We start from the raw sequence: 21842 nt of genomic DNA, 5'->3' as shown, positions 1-21842 counted from the left end.
GACTTTCGTTGATTTCACGGCCACAGGTGTCGCTGTTAAGAAGCATTTCTGAAAGTTACAAATAGTCCCTTTAAGTGATATATGTGCACACATACTAATCATAGGTCAAAACAGCTAAAGATAAATTTGTCTGAATTATAAAAAGGCAGAAGTGGTAAAAAGAGAACCGTTTGGGAGCCGAAAGAGCCGGCTCTTCTTGATGAGCTGAGCCAAATGATCTGGCTCACTAAAAAGAGCCGGAATTCCCATCACTACCCCATACCGCGGACTTGAAGTATAACGTCACGTCGGGTGTTTTTACGTCAGTAATGGGTGTGTTTCGTCCTGCCGTAAAGCGCGATGTGCGGTTGCCGTTGGAGACGCAATATAGGAAGTAAATTCCACAGCCTCTACCTTGCTTGTTATGACAGCTGGAGCTAAACATTAAACTACATCTGCCTGCTTTATTATATCCTCTCTCTCTTCTCCTATTGTTTCTTGTCGACATAAACTACCGACCTGACTAGCTCACATATCGCTGAAAGGTAAACAGCTCTCCTGTACATGCATTACCTGTAACATGAATGTAATGTTGTGCTAGCTGTTAGATAACACGAGCACAGAAGCTAACTCCATAAACACAGTGTGAACAGTTTAACTTACTACACAGAGTAGCTGCTGTATGAGTCAGTCACTCTGTACAGGTGAGTCTACTGTCTACTGTCAGTTATGCACATGTTCATCACCTGTCTCCTTCTTCTTTCCATTTACTAACTTAACCCCTCTTTAACTTGTAGGTGACAGACAGCCCATCAGCCCATGAGTCGCAGTAGGAACCCCCCTCCCAGGGGTCAAGGGGCAGCAAGAGCCAAACAGGTAACACACCTTCACCATGTGTGAAGGATATCTGCTGTTAGTATCAATCAATCAACAATTATTTGTATAGCCCTTTACAATAACCAAAAGGTACCCAAAGTGCTTTACATTAACATCAAGAAATAACTGGAATAAAAACATAACATATCATAAAAAGGTACATAAATAGCACAGGAAAAATGTCACTGAGCTACTAGGTATTAAAAGCCAATCTAAATAAAAAAGTCTTGAGTTTAGATTTTTTAAAAACTAGGTCAGTGACAGTGCGTATATCAGGGGGTAACTTGTTCCATAGTTCAAAAGCACGATCACCCCACAGCTTATACCTCGACCTTGGGACTTCTAAAAGTTGACCCGATGACCACAAAGCCCTGTTATGCTCGTGGAGAGTTAAAATCTCGGACAAATAAGGTGTGGCGAGGCCGTTAATGGCTTTAAAAACAAACATCAAGAGCTTAAAATCGATTCTAAAGCCAACTGGAAGCCAATGGAGCGAATAAAGTATGGGGGTGATGTGTTCACATCTGGAAGTGTTAGTTAGAAAGCAAGCAGCAGCATTTTGCACAAGTTAGAGGCGCGCAAGGGAAGACTGGTTGAGACCAACATACAGTATGTCAACAACAGTATATGATTCAGCACATCTCTCCCTGTCTTTCCTCCTGTCTGCCTCGCTGTGTCTCAGATGGGTCTGCTCCTTGACCTGACCCCGGATGGAGGGATGGATGATGACGGGAATGATGAAGACCTGGAGGCAGAGCTGCTGAATCTGGTGGGAGGAGGTGGAGGGAGACCACAAGGGAAGAAAGGTGACGGCAAAGGTGAGGAAGAGTCTTTCCTTCATCTAATTTGTGGACATCTACCAGTGTAAAGTACAGTTTTTACGCTTTCTGTCTCATTCATGTGCTAGTGCTTACATTTTGATATCTGATTTAGTGCTGCTTGTGATGCGTTTGTGCACGTACAGCTCCTGTTCCCATGGCTGATATAGAGCGAATGGCAGCTCTTTGTATGAAAGACCTGGATGATGAGGACATGGGGGATGACGATTTGGATGATGAAGACCTGCTGGTATCACACTGTTTTTGAAACTTTCCGAGCTGAAACAATTGCTGGATTAATTGATTAGTTGACAAAAAAAATAATTTAGAACAAATATGGTAATTTTTTAAAGCAAAAATGCCAACAATTGGCCAGTCCCAACATCTCCAATGTAGTGAATTTGCTGCTTTTCTTTGTCATATATAATAGTAAACTGAATATCTTTCAGTTTTGGACAAAACTAATCTCTATAAACAGATTCTTCATTAGGGATGCATGCACCAATACCGATACTGGATCGAATATCGGACCGATGCTGACTCGTATAGCTGGATCGGGTATCGGTGACAATGGGGCTGATCTATTCAATTAAATTCTATGTTTATATACTATATACATTATAGACTAGAATTTGAATTACTGTTTACGTTTTGACCAATTTGTTGCTGCATTAACAAGGGTTCCACTTTAATTGTAATTCCTGTTAATTTTGAAGATTTTTTATTAAGTTGCAGGTGAACTGATAAATCTAATGATAAATCTGGGGTCTGATAAATTGTGATGGGCATATTTCACTTTTTTTTGACAGTTCACAGACCAAATGATTACTTGATCAAGCGAGAAAATAGTGAACCAATTAACTGATAATAAAAACAAATTGTTCATTGCATTCCTAATCCCTTTCATCCCACTTTGAATATATTGGTGAAGCTTAGCTGTTGAATTGCTTTAAATAGCTGGATTTTTTTTAACTGTATACATTCCTGTGTCTCCGTATACAGGCAGAACTGAATGAGGTTTTAGAGGATCATGGGGATCAAACTCCTGCTCCCACCCCTCCTGCGGTCACGCCGACTGTTCCCAAAGTGAGCATCACATCTCACTCTGCACCTCCTGCTGCTCCCAGTGGTGCGACTGGGGTGGAGGCTCGCCTATTGGAGCGCATTGAAATGTACAAGACGGCCATTTCTAATGCCAAGGCTGCGGGGGAGACGAGCAAAGTTCGAAGATACGACCGTGGGTTAAAGGTAAACTGGAGTAGGAAAAGAGGAGACATCTCACACAACCTCAGTACATGTTGATCCCCATACTCTCCTTTCATTCAATCTTTTTTCATACTTCTAAATATGCTTCTTATATATGAATTGAAGACTTAATATTGTTTAACTTTGCAATTTTTTTCACTGTAATGTTAAAAACATATGTTCCTGATTTTTTTCTTCTTCAACCTCAGACACTGCAGTCCATGTTGACATCCGTCAAGAAGGGAAAAGCAGTCAATGAGGAGGAGATGCCGCCTCCAGTTGCTCTCGGTGGAAAGCCCAACGTCACAGCCGAGTCTGAGTCGATCAAGGAACGCGAACTGCCAGAGCCCACGCTGACGCCCTCTCCTCCCACAAATCTGAAACCTCTAAGGGAGGCTGCGCCGACAGCTCTTAATACGAAGCCGCTCCATCTGACCGTGCCCCAAAAGCCTGCTGCTGCCATCACCCCGGGAACACCTGCCATCTCTCCCCTCACCCCCGGCCAGCCTAACGCACAGCACTCAGGTAAAAACACACAGGATAATATACAGAGTACTCTGTGGACATCTCTCCACCTTGCCACTTCTTCTCTGTATCGGATGTATAACAGTAAAGATGTGGTGATATTGGTCAACTGTAATAAGCACTTAAAATAAATTGACTCAATCTTCGACTGAAAAAGTCATAAATATCCTCAAAGAAACAAAAGTTTGCACTGCCACTCAAAGGGATTCAATGATTATTGGTTGCCTTATTTATTTTAATTAGGGCTGACAAAGTTAACGAGATATTAATGCGTTAACGCGTATTCGTTTTAACAACAGTAATTTCTATAACGCATTAACATAGTCCGACTTTCGGAGGTTGTAGCGGACTCCGTTTTAAAGCTCCAAACTTATGCTAAATTTTGGCGAGGAAAAACTGGCATGGCCATTTTCAAAGGGGTTCCTTGACCTCTGACCTCAAGATGTGTGAATGTAAATGGGTTCTATGGGTACCCACAAGCCTCCCCTTTACAGACATGCCCACTTTATGATAATCACATGCAGTTTGGGGCAAGTCATAGTCAAGTCAGCACACTGACACACTGACAGCTGTTGTTGCCTGTTGGGCTTGAGTTTGCCATGTTATGAGTTGAGTATATTTTTGTATGCTAAATACAGTACCTGTGAGGGTTTCTGGACAATATTTGTCATTGTTTTGTTTTGTTAATTGATTTCCAATTATTAATATACATACATTTGCATAAAGCAGCATATTCGTCCACTCCCATGTTGATGAGAGTATTAAATATTTGACAAATCTCCCTTTAAATTTCATTTTGAGCAAATGGAAAATGTGTGATTAATTTGTGATTAATTGTGATCAATTATGGACAATTATGCATTAATTATGATTAAATATTTGAATAAATTGACAACCCTAATACGTATGTTTGCTGTTTTTGCTGTATAAGAGTTGCTTACTTTTCCTCATTAACTGCTGATCAGATCAAACATTTGTTTTAGCTTTGGTACTTATCAACAGGGATATGTATTTTACATTATATAATCAAACTTATTAATCAACAAAATATTTGTGTATACTATTTGACAACAATCATTATCAACAGCAACAAACAACCACTACATAGTCACTATTCCTCATTTGTTAATGCTTACAGACATAGTAGCTCACAAATGTCCCAGCTAAATGTCACTGTGATGCTCTTGAGCTTTTAAGTCTTTTGTTTTGTTCTCTCTCTCTCATTCTGTCACAAACACACATGTATGCCTTCCCTCCATTCAGAGCTGAAACAGGCAGTGTTGTCCAGGCAGAGGGAGTATAAGATAGCCGCCATACACTCAAAACAAGGCGGGGACATAGACCAGGCGAAACAGCACTACCTCACTGCCAAGGTAACAGAACCGATGACAATATTATCACATGACTGGATCTATTTGTTTGTGTAAGTGTATAAAGAAAAAGTCAGTCCTAATAGAGTTGACCTTTCTTTACGCAGAAGCTGGACGTGCTGGTGGAGGCACTGGACAGAAACGAACCAGTAGACCTGAGCTCACTACCTCCTCCTCCTGGTCAGTGTAACCACTTAAAAGGAATGCTTTACCCTAAAGTTTTTGACTTTTGTTTCAATTACTCACTCACTGTAGCCTGGATTCTTTACAAAAAGATTTTACTCTGATTCCTTTATGGATAATGGAGCTCCCAAGAGAGTGCATTATTGCACTATGCAATATTTGTTGACCTTTCCAAGGCTTTTGACACTGTTGATCACTGCATATTACTAAACAAATTACGTTTTCATGGTCTGGATGGTCCCGCTCAAACCGATATTGCACATATTTGTCTGAAAGAACACAGGCTTTTAGTATCAATTTGTATGCACACGGCTCTTTTCTAACTCAAGCTGTGTCTAGATTACAGCCTGCCTTTAACGTTCTTCAGACATCACTGCATAACCTCAAACTTGTACTGAATACTGATGAGACAAAATATGTTTTATTCTCAAGAACCCATAGTTCTATCCTGCATTTTCCTGCCATACATACATAACGGTACAGAAATTGAGATTCTTCAATCATAGAAATAGCTGTGAATTTGATTCCACCTTAAAACAACTTGATGCCCTGCGTTTCATTACAGGAAATAAATGTCATACTTAACACTGTGTACCATATGAATAAGTAAGCGTACTTTCCAACCTTGAGACCTCAAAGATAAGGAGGATTTTGAAACCAAAGCGGGGGATTTGGCGGTTTCGAGTTTCAGGGACTTTGTTTCCTGCAATCTGGTGACTTTTAAAGGATGAAAATTGCGAAATAATTATATATATAAAGTACACTGGGAAGACTGCCTTCCTGAACTTTTCACCATATAAATAGAATCCTTTTTAATTTTGCACCCTTTTCGAGATGTCTGATTGTTTCTGATGCTGTTTGTATGTGCTTTGTGTATTTGTTCTGCTTACCTGATTAAATAAAGGTTATGATAAAAATATTAACCCCTCTCCACTGATGTCTGATCATCTGCAGGAGATGTAGTTGCAGAACCCGTTGCACCTCCTCCTCCTCAGTCTTCCTCTAAACCTGCTGCCCCCGCTGCACCCGCACCCACCCAGGTGGCCACTGCCGGTAAGACTCCAGTAGCCCTGATCCTTCAGACGATCAAAATGTTCCACGTTGAATTAAAAATATTAATTTTGTGTGTCTGTCTGTGTGTCCTCCAAAGATCTGCCTGCTCCCAGCAGTTTGGGAGAAGCCCTGCAGCAGAGGATGGACATATACAAGTCAGCAGCAGAGGGAGCCAAGAGCAAAGGAGATGATCGTAAGGCTCGCATGCACCAGCGCATTGTCAAGGTACACACCACCATGCACTTTAAAATATTGTAACTATTTTCAAGGCTAAATATGTCTTTTCCCCAAAAAAATAATGCATACTTACAGCAGAAATTAAATCTAATACGACATTAGATATTCTCAAAGACAGCTATTTGTGATGCACCTCGTTTTCCTGGCTTTGTGCTGCTGTTTGCTGGTGTGTTTTCCTCATTTCCCTGAATAACTGGTGGGTGGACTCACTTTATTTTGACTGGAAATACCCTCTGTTGCTTTGACTGTAACTACTACTGTTGCTCATTTTACCCACCAGAATAACCTGCAATAAAGTCTGTCTTGTTCTCTGAGGATTGTTGAAAGGCATTGCGGGGGGGAAATAGGAAACCTTTAATTGAAGTAGATTTGGCTAAGGTAGGGTGAATAGATCAAACATGAACATGAAGACAAGGAAGGAAAAAAATATCATTGTGTGTCATGTAGATTGCTTTTGTAGGAGTGGAAGCACATTGATGACATTGATTTCCATGTGGGAGTTTTGCTTTTGTCAGTATTGTATTTATATGCAAGAAAGCCACTTTATATTTTGGGTGGGAATGGAAGATTCGGGGAGGTTGTGCGCTTGTAAATACAGTATGCTGTATTTTTTGATGATTTGCAGTGCTGATGTTAAATAAACATTGCAAGTCTTAAAAAAAAGCACGAGCATTGTTAATAACAATTAAGGAACGCATTGACTATCACAGAGTAACAATACCAGTGTATAATAGTGTAAGAGTATCCGAGGGTGGAGTTTTCCTTTTAACCCCCTGAGACCTGCGATCCTGACCGACTTCACTGTCTTTCAGAAGCTGTAGCAGGTTCAGTTTCAGAGCTAGAGTGAAAGTATAGATATCATATGAAACATTGGTACCAACCAGGTCATGCTAGCTTGTCAGGAAGGAGGCTAAACAATGCTCCAAAGTTAGGCTAAATTTTGGTGAGGAAAAACTGTATTTTTTTATCAATTCTGGAGTGGTAAAAAATGGTTAAATTTAGAACCAAATCTGTGTAACAAATGGTATAAAACCAAAATTGCTGCAGCAACTTACGAGACAAAATGGAGCATGGGAATGACCATCATATACATAATATTCTAATTTTAATTAATGAATTACTTTGTGTATGTTTATTTCTGATTTATGACTAGAACAACTTGACACACAGTGCTGAGCAGCATCTCAAATTAATCTTCAGGTTCCCAGCTTTCAGATGATGTACATCACTTCTATTTGACATTACTGTTGACCTGCTATCTCCCCCTAAAGACCTCCTGTACCCCTCTAAAAAAGACAAAAATGGGTCTATCGTGGGTCTCAGAGGGTTAATAACAGAATGATCAATCATCTCATCTTTTCTTAACAGCAATACCAGGACTCCATGAGAGCTCACAAAGCTGGACGTCAAGTCAACTTGTCTGATCTACCTGTGCCGCCAGGTAACTTTCTCCAGGCATGAATTAAGATTGTTGCACTTTATACTGTTATACAGTTAATCATGTGTGTGTGTGTGTGTTGCACTTTATACTGTTATACAGTTAATCGTGTGTGTGTGTGTGTGTGTTGCTCTTCCAGGCTGTCCACCATTTCAGGGCTCAGAGGGGGGTCAGCAGAACTTCATGGGTGTCCTGGAAACAGCTATGAAAATAGCTAATCAGAATGCAGACGCAGAAGATGATGAAGAGGATGGACGAAGAGAGGCTGCCAAGGTAAAAATAAATAAATAAGAGCCACTAGCAAATTGTTAGTGTGCAGCCAAGTATTCTGATTGGTGGCCTTTTAATTAAAGCTAGCAATGTTTCATTGTTTGCCATGCCAGCTTGTGTGCTAAGCTATTAAATCATTGCTTTTTTCACTGCTGCACCTCCTGCCTCGTACATCAACTTCATGCTTGTTATAACAGTGAAGTATAATAAAGGGCTGTCCCTCGATTAAAATATTTAATCGCAATTAATCGCATGATTGTCTGTAGTTTATTGTGATTAATCGCAAATTAATCACACATTTTTTATCTGTTCAAAATGTACCTTAAAGGGAGATTTGTCAAATATTTAATACTCTCATCAACATGGGAGTGGACGAATATGCTTGCTTTATGCAAATGTATGTATATATTTATAATTGGAAATCAATTAACATAAAAAAATAATGACAGATATTGTCCAGAAACCCTCACAGGTACTGCATTTAGCATAAACAATATGCTCAAATCATAACATGGCAAACTGCAGCCCAACAGGCAACAACAGCTGTCAGTGTCTCAGTGTGCTGACTTGACTATGACTTGCCCCAAAACTGTATGTGATTATCATAAAGTGGGCATGTCTGTAAAGGGGAGACTCGTGGGTACCCATAGAACCCATTTTCATTCACATATCTTGAGGTCAGAGGTCAAGGGACTACTTTGAAAATGGCCATGCCAGTTTTCCCTTGCCAAAATTTAGTTTCATATGATGCCTTCATTGTAGCTCTAAAACTGTGCCCACTACAACCTCCGAAAGACAGAATAGCGACCGGGCCCGCCGACGGGCCGTCGGAGTGTTGATTGGTTGCTGATCAGATAGCAATTTTCAGATATTTGTTTCAGCTTCACTCTAACTTCAAAACTGTGCCCGCTACAACCTAAAAATCACAATTTGTGTTAATGACTTAAAGAAATTAGTGGCGTTAAAACAAATTTGTGTTAAGACATTATTATCACGTTAACTTTGACAGCCCTAGTATAATACTTTGGTTATTCACAAAACAGTAACTCGCAAAATTTAGTTAGGACTTATCTGTTGAAATTGTTAAAAATGCTAAATCAAGCTCACAAGTATCTCAAGCTGTCTCACTGTAATAGAACAATGTCATTGCATTTGTGTGATGATGGCCCTAACCCTCATATTTTCTTCCTCCGCAGCCTGCAGTGCGTCCACCTGGCCTTAAAGCAAAGTCTCCAGCTCCTCAGGCCCCCGGAGGCTCCTCAGCTCCAAAACTGGGAGCTAAAGGTGCATTCAGAGTCTTTCTGTGTTCAGATTGCCTGCTTGCCTGCCTGCATGCACAAACTGTGCCACACAAAGTGTTTGAGTGTCACACGAGGCAGAGTTTCACTTCTTTTTCTCTTAATTATCCCTGCAGCCCAGCAGCAATTGGATTTCCTGTTGCTAAGGCGACAGGCTTTTTTGCGCGCAGCGCTGCGCTCAAAACAGATGAAGGTAATGTGTGGACTTTTTTTTTTCTATCTTTTTTTCCCTTTGCTGTAGATAGATTCCCTGCCATCTTTGTATTTTTGTTTTTATGTCTTTATCACAGCCGCCTGTTGTTTTATCTGAGTCTTGAACATCTGTTGTGCTGCTGTGGTTTGATTGATGCATCTGCTTCCATGTGATTGTTTGCAGGACATGACTGGAGCAGCGCAGCACCTCAGACATGCCAAGGGACTGGACCCCATGGTCACTGCTGCCAAGTCTGGCCTACCTGTTGATATCACCAAGGTCATTAATACACTCTCATACAAAAAGATAAAGAGCAAGAGTGTGTGAGTGTCTGTGTGTGTCTGTGTGTGTCTGTGTGTGTTGATGTCACAGGAGCAACCAAAAGTGTGAGGTGTGTTAACACAAAATGGGACAGAAATAGAAGACGGCAGGAAGAAAAGCACGGGGTGGCATCAAAACACCTTTGTGCTCATCACGGTCTCACCTTCTGTGTGTGTGTGTGTTTATCTGCATATTTTCAGTGCCATTCCACTATTCATATTTCATATAGTTGCCACTTCTCCCATATGACTTTCTTTCATTGTGCTTGGCTTTTATTTAACATCTTTGCTTCATATAACCCATGCACTTCCCTCTGACTCAGCCCCACAGTGTAATTACTGAGAATATTAAGCTTGTGCCTCTGTTAGTTTGTCTTCCTGTCTGTCTGCAGAATATCGCACAAGCTTAGAAACAGATATTCACAATTTCTAGTGTAGTGGACAGATTTTCTTTTTTTTCTCTTGCCACATTTGTAATTGTATGCTTCCTGACAGATTCCCAGTGCTCCAGTCAGTGAGGAGGACTACTCCCTGGCTCGCTCCCGCACCTCCCCTCTCTCCCCTCGCTCCAGCGAACAGTACCACGGCCTCATGGAACTCTTGCGGAAGCAGCATGAGGTCAGGACACACCTCTCCCTTCTCCCTTTTATGTACATTTTATATGAAAGTGTGGCTCCTAAATCCTGCTGTATATCAGTGACCAGCGGATACTGATGTTGATATCATAAAGTAGTCACGATTATGGCCTTGAAGATCACTGTTCTAGTTGTGCAGCTGTTTAAATAGACAAATCACAATTGTTCTGTATCATATTGTCTTTGGCTATTGTCTGTTGTCGTACCCACGCCTCCTTCTGTTCTATATCTTGATCTACAGAAATGTTTGGGATACTCTCAACAGCTCACACTCATGGGAAATGTGGCTGAGGCTCTGAAGTAAGAGACATTCCTTAGTTGTATATTTGTATATATGGATTTTATTACACATGTCGTCTGCAGTCATGATGGAATTTAAAACCTACTCTTTTCTGGTGCTAGAAGTTGAGTTAAATGCACTTGTAACTCAATTCACGATGCTATTTTTGGTTAATATTGTAATTGAATATTTGGGTATCAGGCAAATATCATTAAATTGAATCAATCTGTTTTTGATTTTATGGTATAATATACATTTTAATACACACAATTAACCCCCTGAGATCTGCTTGATCGTGGGCGATCCCGACCGACATTACTTTCTTTCAGAGGCTGTAGCAGGTTCCAACGGTACCAACCATGTCATGTTAGTTTGTCGCGAAGGATCCTGAGTAACGCAAAAATGCTATACATATTGTATTATATTGAAAGCAGAAAAACAAGAACATTTTCACATGAGAAGCAAACGCAAAATATCTTACCACCAGATTAGTATATTTTTTAATTCTCCTCTATTGATATACTAATTGATTTATTCAACTAAGCACTTCAACACAGTTGTGGAGTGTGGTGTCTGTGATTTGATACTGTTTTTCTCATCATCGTAGTGCACACGGTGTAACTTTCATGTCACACAGCATATTTTGCATGTTTTCCTCACGGACCTTTTTCTCAGATTCTCACATACATTTAACTGTCACACATCATGCATTCCTGAAGAGTCTGCATTGCTTCGCTTGAAATATGCTTTCAAAAATATTGCCATCGCCTAGAAGAAGAAATTGTTATTTCCACAGATCAAGCTCCTAAATTTCTCATGGACAAGGTCTCATCCAAAATTTGAAAAATGCAGGAATACATGTGTTCGTTTTAGCAAATAGAGCTGTTTGGTGTACTATAACCGTTCAAGTACCAGGCAATCCTGTAAGACTTTAAATATCTGATAAATGATCATTTGTATTGTATTTAAGGGCCATTTCTGTCCCTCAACAGGTTTGAGAAGCTAGTGGAGGAGTGTATGAAGAACATCGAGATACTGAAGAATGCCCACGCCAAGGGCCAGCCAGTCCCCAAGTGCCACACAGAGGAGAGGACCCTCAACATTGTCAAGTCAGCAACAAACTCATAGATAATGGATATTAATTGATAATAATATTTTGTTAAAATGTATTTTCTTTGAATGGCATGTGCTGATAATAAGAATTGTTGTGTTTTCGTTACCTTAGTATGAGCCGTTCATATGTAAATAGGGAGTGCATAGGGAGTTAACGTTATCGACTCCGGCCCAAGCAGGAAAAGTTAACAGTGTTTGGTTTGTCCGTTCTGGGCTACTGTTGAAACACGGTGGTGCAACATGGCGGACTCCGTGGAGAGGTCCCACTCCTTATGTAGATATGAACGGCTCATTCTCAGGTAACGACAACACAACAACTCTTATTTTCTGGTGATTGTTCACAAAGAAAACATAGTTATTAATACTTTATGCTATTTCTGCCAATAGATCCCCCTAAATGTTACACACTGGTCCTTTAAGGAATTATAAACGTATTATTCTAAAGCTTTAAAACTGAACTGAATGTATATTTTATTATAAAGATGCTCAACATATGCATCAGATGTTTAATTTTGAAAACACGTTTATTTTTTAAAACTTTCCCTGACTATAGCGGCAGATGAGTCAGATTGACTCACTGTGACTCACTCCAGTATCATACCAAGGTAACAGCTAGGTGACTCATTCAACAGTCGGGATTGTTTGGCTTTCAGTGACGCTGACTGGTTGTCGTCTGTCGCCTGTGATGCTGTTTCTGAACGGTCGTGATCCCTGTTTTTGTTATTTAGGATCAACCAAAACCTGACACCTAATGACCTCATACTGTACATCAACAAAGGCATCAACCTACCAGCTCCCTCAGGTACTGAAGGCAGGTCTGCGTCTTTGACATAACCGGGCAGTAATGTGTCAAATGTGTGTGTTCATTTCCACCTACCTCTCTGCCTTCAGGTGTCTCACCTGGCGATCTGGATGCCAGTGTGAAGTTTGAGTTTCCTTTTCCCAGTTCGGTAAGACTGTTTCTCACTCAGTGAGTAGATTATGGATATTTCACTCTGTTTATATCTAGATGTGTTTTAATGCATTCATTTATGTGTGTGTGTGTAGGAGGAAGCTCAGAGGGACAAAACGAGCACAGTGAAGAGCACCAACAGCCCAGAGTTTAAAGAGACTTTCAAACTCAACATCAACCGCGCCCACCGGGGCTTCAAACGAGTCGTGCAGTCCAAAGGCGTCAAGTTTGAAATCGTCCACAAGGGGTAAAAACCACAGCTGCTTTGGGGCAACACATTATCCTTATGATTTATGTTTTAAATGTCATGTCTGTTGCACGTTGTTCAGTTGTGTTCATCCCTCTCTGTATTCACAGAGGCCTGTTTAAGACAGACAAAGTTGTGGGCACAGCTCAGCTGAAGCTAGAGGCTCTAGACAATCACTGTGACATTAGAGAGATAATAGAGGTGAGTGTTAATAATAATACGTAAACACAAATGCATGCGCGTGAGATCTAGCTAAAAGTGCATATGTGTTCGGTAGGTGATGGACGGACGTAAAGCTACCGGTGGCAAGTTGGAGGTGAGGGTGAAGATCAGAGAGCCTTTATCGGGAGTTGATCTCCAGCCGGTGACAGAGAAGTGGCTGGTTCTCGATCCTGTGTCTTCCCTTTCTCCCCCAGAGAGACAAAAGGAACGCGTGAGTAGAGTTTTTGTTTCCCCTGACCTGCATGTGTGTAGACTGTGGAAGGAAACTGAAGCAGAGAAAATCGCTGTCTTTGTGGGATTCCACACAGGAGGAACATGGAAACTCCTCACAAAGGCTTCAGCCGGCCGGGTCATGTTTACATTTAGAACCCTGTTGTGTTTCTGTGTGACAAAAATGAGCCATCCTAAAAAATGGATAGTTATGTGTGTCAGGACACAAATGTCAAAGGGTCAGTATGCTCTACTCAAAATCAGTGGTTCCCAATATGAGGTCACGGTATGGGACGCGTCGTCCAAACTAATTTGTCTCAAGCATAACCCGGCCTGCGGTCAGGATGTGAGCTGCTGCCCTCTGTGTAATATGCTGTCATCCTGCAACCCCCTTTGCAAGGCCTATACATGCAGGAGTAACAGAAGCTAACACCATCGGCACAATTGATAGTGTCAGTTCAGTGAAGTCTCAGTGTGTGTGTTTGTTTGTTTGAATCAGGCTCCATCTCCTCGGTCTAAACCCAGAAACGAAGCAAGCAGCAGGAGCAGTCATCCCAACAACTCTCCTCCACAGTACAAACTCCACAGCTTCAGCCTCCTCAACCACGACAGGGAGCGTCTAGAGAGAAAGGTATTTGTGCGTGTTCGTGTGGTCAGAGCCCGTCCACGACATCCATTTCTGTAATGCTTGTATTACACCCGTCTCTCAGATTGCAGAGTACAGAAAGGCGCGACGGGATCCCCCATCTGACCTCGTCCATCAACACAAGGAGGTCACACACAGACTGCAGTGGCAGAAAGCGCAGCTGGAGAGAGCCTCTTCTGCTCAACTGACAGGTAACACACACAGAATACATACGAGTATGTGCTTCACTAACACATGTAAGTGTTTGGGCTGTCAAAGTTTACGCGATAATAACGTGTTAACGGCATTCATTTTAACGGCATTCATTTTAACAACATTCATTTCTTTAATGCCTTAATGCAACTTGTGATTTTTAGGTTGCAATGGGTTCAGTTTTAAAGCTAGAAACTAGAAAACCTAAGGAATGCATTGGTAGCAACCATGCCTTACTAGCTTGTCGTGAAGGAGGCTAAATAACGCTCCAAACTTACATTAAATTTTGGCGAGGAAAAACTGGCATGTCCATTTCCAAAGGGGTCCCTTGACCTCTTAACTCAAGATATGTGAATGAAAGTGGGTTCTATGGGTACCCACGAGTCTCCCCTTTACAGACATGCCCACTTTATGATAATCACATGCAGTTTGGGGCAAGTCATAGTCAAGTCAGCACACTGACACACTGACAGCTGTTGTTGCCTGTTGGGCTGCAGTTTGCCATGTTATGATTTGAGCATATTTTTTATCCTAAATGCAGTACCTGTGAGGGTTTCTGGACAATATTTGTCATGTTTTGTGTTGTTAACTGATTTCCAATGATAAATATATTAGGGCTGTCAGTCGATTTGAAAAGTTAATCACGATTAATCGCAAATTAATCGCACATTTTTTATCTCTTCAAAATGTACCTTAAAGGGAGATTTGTCAAGTATTTAATGTTCTTATCAACATGGGAGTGGACAAATATGCTTGCTTTATGCAAATTTATGTATACATTTATTACTGGAAACAGGAACACAAAACAATGACACATATTGTCCAGAAACCCTCACAGGTACTGCATTTAGCATAAAAAATATGCTCAAATCATAACATGGCAAACTGCAGCCCAACAGGCAACAACAGCTGTCAGTGTGTCAGTGTGCTGACTTGACTATGACTTGCCCCAAACTGCATGTGATTATCATAAAGTGGGCATGTCTGTAAAGGGGAGACTCGTGGGTACCCATAGAACACATTTTCATTCACATATCTTGAGGTCAGAGGTCAAGGGACCCCTTTGAAAATGACCATGCCAGTTATTCCTCGCCAAAATGTAGTGTAAATTATTTAGCGTTATTTAGCCTGCTTTGCGTCAAGTTACTATGACATGGATACCAATGGATTCCTTAGGTTTTCTAGTTTCGTATGATGCCAGTTTTAGTCTTTAAAACTGAGCCCCCTACAACCTAAAAATCGCAAGATGCGTTAAAGAAATTAGTGGCGTTAAAACAAATTTGTATTAACGTGTTATCGTGTTAACTTTGACAGCCCTAAAATATATACATACATTTGCATAAAGCAGCATATAGACCCACTCCCATGTTGATAAGAGTATTTAATACTTGACAAATCTCCCTTTTAAGGTACATTTTGAACAGATAAAAAAATGTGCGATTCATCTGGATTAATCGCGATTAACTATGGCTAATCATGCGATTAATCACGATTATATATTTGAATCGATTGACAGTCCTAGTAAGTATTTGTCTCAACCTCTCAAACACCCACATTTCCCTTCACCACATGTGTAGAGTATGAAAACGTGCTGCAGCGCTCCGTCCAAGGCTATAGTGACTCTGTGAAGAAATACTCCAGCCAAGGCAACAGGGTGAGTACAGTTGTACACAGTGCACTTGTGTGTGTGTGTGTGTGTGTGTGTGTTTGTGTTTGTGTACATGTTGGGTCTTATTTTGCAACGTTTTCATTCTCTTTTTAAAGGACGCTGCCAAGGATGCACTGGGCAGGTTGAAGATGGTAGAGAATGAGGTAAGGGTTGCTTTGTACTGTCAATATAAAATGTTTTATGTCTGTGCGTATTAGGTACAATGTGAAGTACTCCTTTTCTCTTTGCTTCAGCTGGAATCACTGAAAAGGAAACGCACGGGATGAGAGGAGAGTAAGGGAGTGGAGACTTGGCTTGAGTACTGTTATATCATCTCTCTCTCATACACACTCCTATACAAACACTACAGCGGGGACTTTAAGCACATTTAGCATGATTCCATGCTGCTCATGTCCATGACAACTGCATGAACCAACATACGATCAAATAACTTGTCACGTGTGGTTAGTCGCCTGCCACAGTAATTAAAAAGAAATCTTTCACTACAAAGGGGCACGGCATTGTAATGTGTTCAAGAGTTGAGGAAGAATCAGGCTTATTTGCACTTAAACACTAGAGGAAGCTGCTTCTGAAACACGGCTTTACAGACATTACCTGTGCTCTGTTAATTTTTTTTTATTTTTTTTTATTCCTGTCTTTCCTTTGAGAATTATTGACGAAGAAGATCCGGCAGAAGTTTTACATTTGGCACCAGCTCGGAGAGTCTGTTGGTGTCCACCGATGACCAAAAGATATGTGTGTGTGCGTGCTCTGAAGTGTGTTTAACCAGTGGACTGAGGTGTTTTTAACCCCTCTTCCCATATTTTATGTGTGTAATGAGCTTAATCTAATCTGTCTGCTCCAGTGTTCCCAGATTACAGTAATCTGCTCCGTTTGGAGTGGCGTGATATGGGAATAAAAAAAAAAAAAACGGGGCTTCGGGGCGCCGCAGCCTACATCCCATAATGAGGGATTAGTGTTTGTGTCACCAAGGAGACGACTAGATCAGACGTAGAGTTGCCTTTGGGGCTGTGGAGAGGGGGTGTTAGCAGCGTGCCATGAATGTGGTAGAAGCTTAGCTCCGCAAAAGGATTGCTTCTTCTTCATCAGCTGTTTCTTCTTTGTTGTCTTCTTCATCTTCACTTTCTTCACGCTAATTCCTTTTGCGTACATTCAGAGATTATTCAGAGTCATGAGTAATAGGCTGCGCCACTTGGATTTTCTTTAAACTCTTAAACAATATTAAGCCCATTATGCTGTCGATTAGAAAATAATTAACAGCTGCTGCGTCAGCATGCTGCTATTTTCCACTTGTTTTGGCATAATGCAGTTTATAAAACCAGATTGTGTCCCACAGAGCTCTCCAGTGGCAGCACAGTGGGTGCTGAATAGTCTGCCCACAGGAAGACAACCCAATATGTGTCAGTAAGGCTGGGTAATTGCTCATTTCTATTTCTGTTGCCCCATAGACATCCCTGTCATTCCTCTCTACTTTACACTTATCGTGGCCGTGACGTCGAGGAGACAAAATTCAGATGTGTGACAACACTAGATGTACAAAATCATGTATTCTCTGTTCTGTGTAGTACTCTGGACAGATGTTTCCTCTCTGTGTGTTTGACAACATGCTAACTTGACCGCAGATTCTGTTGATCCACATTGATTGCGTGCAGCCAGGAGGTAGCGGACCACTTTAAATGAGCCTTACTGTATGTTTTTTATTTGACTCCTCGATGTGGATGATGTCTGTTAACTCCACTAATAGTTTTTTGGTCATGTGACACAGCAGAGAAGCATGTGTTTGCCCTAATCCATCCACTGCCTCACCCCATTAGCAAATAATCCTGGTTAAAGTTGACCTGATATGGCCCTCCATAGTCTGTGTTGATTTTATGTAACACCCCTTCCCCCACATTTTTTTTTTAATCTATCAGGAGAAGATATCTTCTGACTCTTTGTAAATGGTACGTTATGGTGCTTTTGATCAGCTTGATATATTCTTCTAGATGGACAGGGCAGTGGAAGGACAGATGACTGCTAACCTTTAGTTTAATATGGAGTGGCTCTTAAAGGACTATACCAGTGTGTGTGTGCAACGTTTAGCTCCTCAACTACTAGTCATGCACACTTAACATTTTTGCCTGCAAATTTCTCAATGTATGCAGCACCGTTTCAGATTTGATGTATTTTCACTACAGTTCCAGGCTGACGTTAGTTTCCATTTGTTTCAGTACAGTATGCAAATCAGTTAGCAGACTGTTGAAATTCTATTGCCAATCTAATATACAAATATGTGAATGGTTGAGCCAAACATTTACACAAGTGCATTATGTTGCATTATTCAGTATTGCAGTTTAAATGCATATTTATTTGAAAAACTCTGCATTAACGGTAGGGCTGGGCAATATATCGATTTAATATCGATATTGTGATATGAGACTAGATGTCGTCTTATATTTGGATATCGTAATATGGCAATAAGTGTTGTCTTTTCTTGATTTTAAAGGCTGAATTAAAGTAAAGTGATGTAATTTTCTGAACTTTCCAGATTGTTCTAGCTGTTCTATTATTTGCCTTTACTCATTTAGTCATTATATCCACATTACTGATGATTATTTATCAAAAATCTCATTGTTTATTAATTTTGTAAAAGCACCAATAATCAACCCTACAACATCGTCGCAATATCGATATCGAGGTATTTGGTAAAAAAATCGTGATAATAGATTTTCTCCATATCGCCCAGCCCTAATTAACAATGAAGATAATGTAACTTTGAGAAAAATTAATGCAGACTCAGTGGATTACACAACTCAAGCAAATTTCAAGAGTCTTCAAATTGGTTTTCATACTGTATGGAAATGAATGGAAACCAATGGCTGCCTGAAAACGTTACAAAAAATGATGACAAAAAACAAACTGAAAAATGCCATTAATTTTACTGTCACATAAGACAAAGAAAAGCAACAAATTCTCAGACATTAGAAGCTGCATATAGGGGATGTTTGGTGATTGGCTTCAAAAATTACTTAAAGAGGATCTATTATGCTTATTTTCAGGTGCACAATTGTATTTTGGGTTTCTACTAGAACATGTTTATATGCTTTAATGTTCAAAAGAATGCTTTATTTTTCTCATACCGGCTGTGCTGCAACACCTCTTTTCACCCTCTGAGTGATACGCTCTAACTAGCTTTGTTTGAGGGTGTGCCATACTAGCCACTAGGCAGGTATTATGCAGATGTGTTACTTGGTGACATCACCACCTTACGGAAGAAAAAGGCAGGACTTCAGGCAAGGTGTTTCAGGCGGTTCAGGAGCAGTGTTTCTGTGGGGGAGAGTAACTCCCTTTGGCGTGGACTTTGAGCTTTGTAACTTTGCAGAACTTTTACATGCACAAAAAAACTATAACACACTAAAGGAAAGGGAAATAACACAAAAGCATAATAGGTCCCCTTTAAACGTTAAGCTCTTTAAATGTTTCAGATTTACAAAAAATAATTAACATTTCTTAAACACAGCAACAGCTTTGTTCTTTGAAAGATTAGGTGTGATATAAACTATATGTGGTCTGTATGGGCTAAAACATGCATAACAACTAGTTTGGTCCATTAACATAAAATGTTTTTTTTCTGATTTACAAAGTCGAGTAAAGACTGAATACAGCCACGTAGCTCTGGAATAACCCCGGGTTGCAGCACTGGCATGTTTCAACGCTGTTGAACACACACACACAGAATCTGCAACTGAGCAGCACCCCTCTCTTGTCCTCCAAAACCTTTAACCCCATGTCACCTCAAACACACACACACACACACTCCCGCCACATCACCCCACTGCTCAAGTAACCCCATGGCCTCTGAGGCTGTCATGTTGTCACGGCAACGAGCTCATCAGCATTCAGCGTGGTAGTTGGATGGTCAGGACCCAGGGAGAGGGACATATTGTTAAAGTTTGTCCTGCTGGTGACTCACACTCCTTTCTCGCAGTTAGACAACACACCACACACACACTCCATCTCACTCTTTTATTTTTTATTTCCGTATGTTTGGCCCTCCTCTCTGTTTGATCTGTAAACCGGCTGCACTCCATTTAAAGAGAAGAACGTCTGGTGGATCGTTTTTTCATTATTGTTAATATTTCTGTCCTGATCTGCTGCAGTAAATGTATTCATCTGGGCTTGGGAAAGTACTATTCTTGAACCTATGATCTTTTTTTAATCTGTTAAATCATGGAAGGGCAATCAATATAAATGTAATATTTGTATACAGTAAATATACAGCATAATATGCTCTGTCTCTATTTTTACGTGTAAGTCCTGATGATATGTGTAGCTCAAATGGGGAATGTATGTATGAAGGCCTGATTGTAAAGGCTTTATTATCTTCTGTATGAGGTCGGTGTTAACATGAATAAAATGGTGAAACGGCACTGGGTTCGTGTCTTCATTGAAATTACCAGATTTTTCCCATTTGGGCTCATTTCTGATCAACATTTTAGCTTAGACCCATTTTAACCGCTTTTATCAGTTTGAAACTTAAACCTGCAGTGGGCAGAATATTTTTGGCATCATTGGGCAAAAAAACTCCATAATAACCTTTCAGCATATTGTAATTCAAGTGTTCTGAGAGATAACCAGACTTCTGCACCTCGTCATGGCTCTGTTTTCAGGCTTTAAAAAATCTAGCCCATGGCAGGAGACGTTGACCAATCACAGGTCATTTCAGAGAGAGAACGTTCCCATTGGCTGTTCATTCAACGGAGGCAGCTGTCAATCACTCGCAAACTCCGATAAAATGGTCAAACTATGCAGCGCTGATCAAATATGAATCAATATGTATTTTAATAGGTATGTAATCGGTATTTCCTCACCTGATCTCAACATGGCTGCCGGGCCACAAACTTTCTCATTTTACAGCTAAACAGTACACTACAAGATGTTTCTGAAAACATTTGAGGCGAGAAATAGGCATTACAGTAACAGAATATTGATTCGTATTTGATCAGCGCTGCCTAGTTTGACCGTTTGATTGGAGTTTGTGAGTGATTGACAGCTGCTCAGAGACGGCAAGGCTCCAGCTCGGCTCTGATTGGTTGTTTTCCTCCGTTCTTTTTATCCCACGTCCCACATATTGAGACGATGTTGCACATTTTCAAGTCAAACCACCGCAGAACAGACGCTTTTCTAAAAATCTGGCATTTATCCAACGGCTGTGAAGAAAGCAGGAAAGGCTGTCATCACAGGGTTGTGTTTGCTGTCAAACTGTGCACACATGGGTCAAGTAAGTGCAGGTTAACATTTCTCCATCTTTGCTACGCTATGCCCAACGGGGGAAAATTGCGAGTTACCGCAAAAATCGCAAACTATGCAGATTTAGGCAGAATATGATGGAAACTACCACAAAGAGTCATTCAAACTAACTAATTAAATTATTTAAAAAAATATTTTTATGTTATTTTTTCTGTAACTATCTCTAGGGGTGGGAAGAAGGCTTGACCTCTGTGTGGGAGTTGGAGGCGATGTGTATGTGGGTATTTATGTATGTACATATTAAATGTTAAATGTAAAATAAAAATAAAAATGTTTTCGTATTATGGCACCGGTGTTATGCTATGTTTGAAAAAAAAAAGGAATAAAAACTATTTTCCAAAAGAAACTACCACAAAGAGAGCATCTACAACTAAGACTGTGAAACTACTTATAAGTATTTATAAGCCGGTCTCACAAGAAATGTGCGGCTCAAAAAGAGATGTGTGCCAATGTATTCGGGCATAAAGATGTTACAAGATAAGGGGCAGAATAGAATTTTTTATTTTTTTAAGTTAGATAGACATATCAAAATTGTAGGCTACCACTCAGTATTGGTAACATGTCCCACATTGTCCCCCACAA

General features: G+C 40.5%; 1 protein-coding gene across 4 annotated transcripts; it reads left to right on the top strand.

Annotated features, from left to right (window-relative positions):
• Positions 1 to 334: 334 nt before the first annotated feature.
• cc2d1a (coiled-coil and C2 domain containing 1A) lies at positions 335 to 18859 on the top strand. 4 transcript variants are annotated; one of them, XM_074628908.1, is made up of 28 exons: positions 335 to 531; positions 777 to 855; positions 1538 to 1673; positions 1820 to 1923; positions 2676 to 2921; positions 3128 to 3443; positions 4707 to 4816; positions 4921 to 4993; positions 5951 to 6049; positions 6147 to 6274; positions 7655 to 7727; positions 7864 to 7997; positions 9191 to 9278; positions 9409 to 9485; positions 9669 to 9764; positions 10301 to 10423; positions 10682 to 10740; positions 11713 to 11829; positions 12562 to 12635; positions 12725 to 12783; positions 12881 to 13032; positions 13143 to 13233; positions 13310 to 13465; positions 13964 to 14095; positions 14175 to 14301; positions 15880 to 15956; positions 16067 to 16114; positions 16205 to 18859. In XM_074628908.1, the coding sequence occupies exons 2-28, from the start codon at positions 799 to 801 to the stop codon at positions 16235 to 16237; spliced, it is 2985 nt and encodes a 994-aa protein (XP_074485009.1). In that variant the 5' UTR covers positions 335 to 531; positions 777 to 798; the 3' UTR covers positions 16238 to 18859. The 4 variants fall into 4 exon arrangements, with proteins under 4 accessions (XP_074485009.1, XP_074485008.1, XP_074485010.1 ...); XM_074628907.1 differs by having other exon boundaries at positions 335 to 539; XM_074628909.1 differs by having other exon boundaries at positions 337 to 524.
• The last annotated feature ends 2983 nt before the right edge of the window (positions 18860 to 21842 follow it).

Source organism: Sebastes fasciatus, chromosome 3, assembly GCF_043250625.1.
Source record: "Sebastes fasciatus isolate fSebFas1 chromosome 3, fSebFas1.pri, whole genome shotgun sequence".
NCBI classification, from domain to species: Eukaryota; Metazoa; Chordata; class Actinopteri; order Perciformes; family Sebastidae; genus Sebastes; species Sebastes fasciatus.
This window is presented reverse-complemented; position numbering and strand designations above follow the sequence as displayed.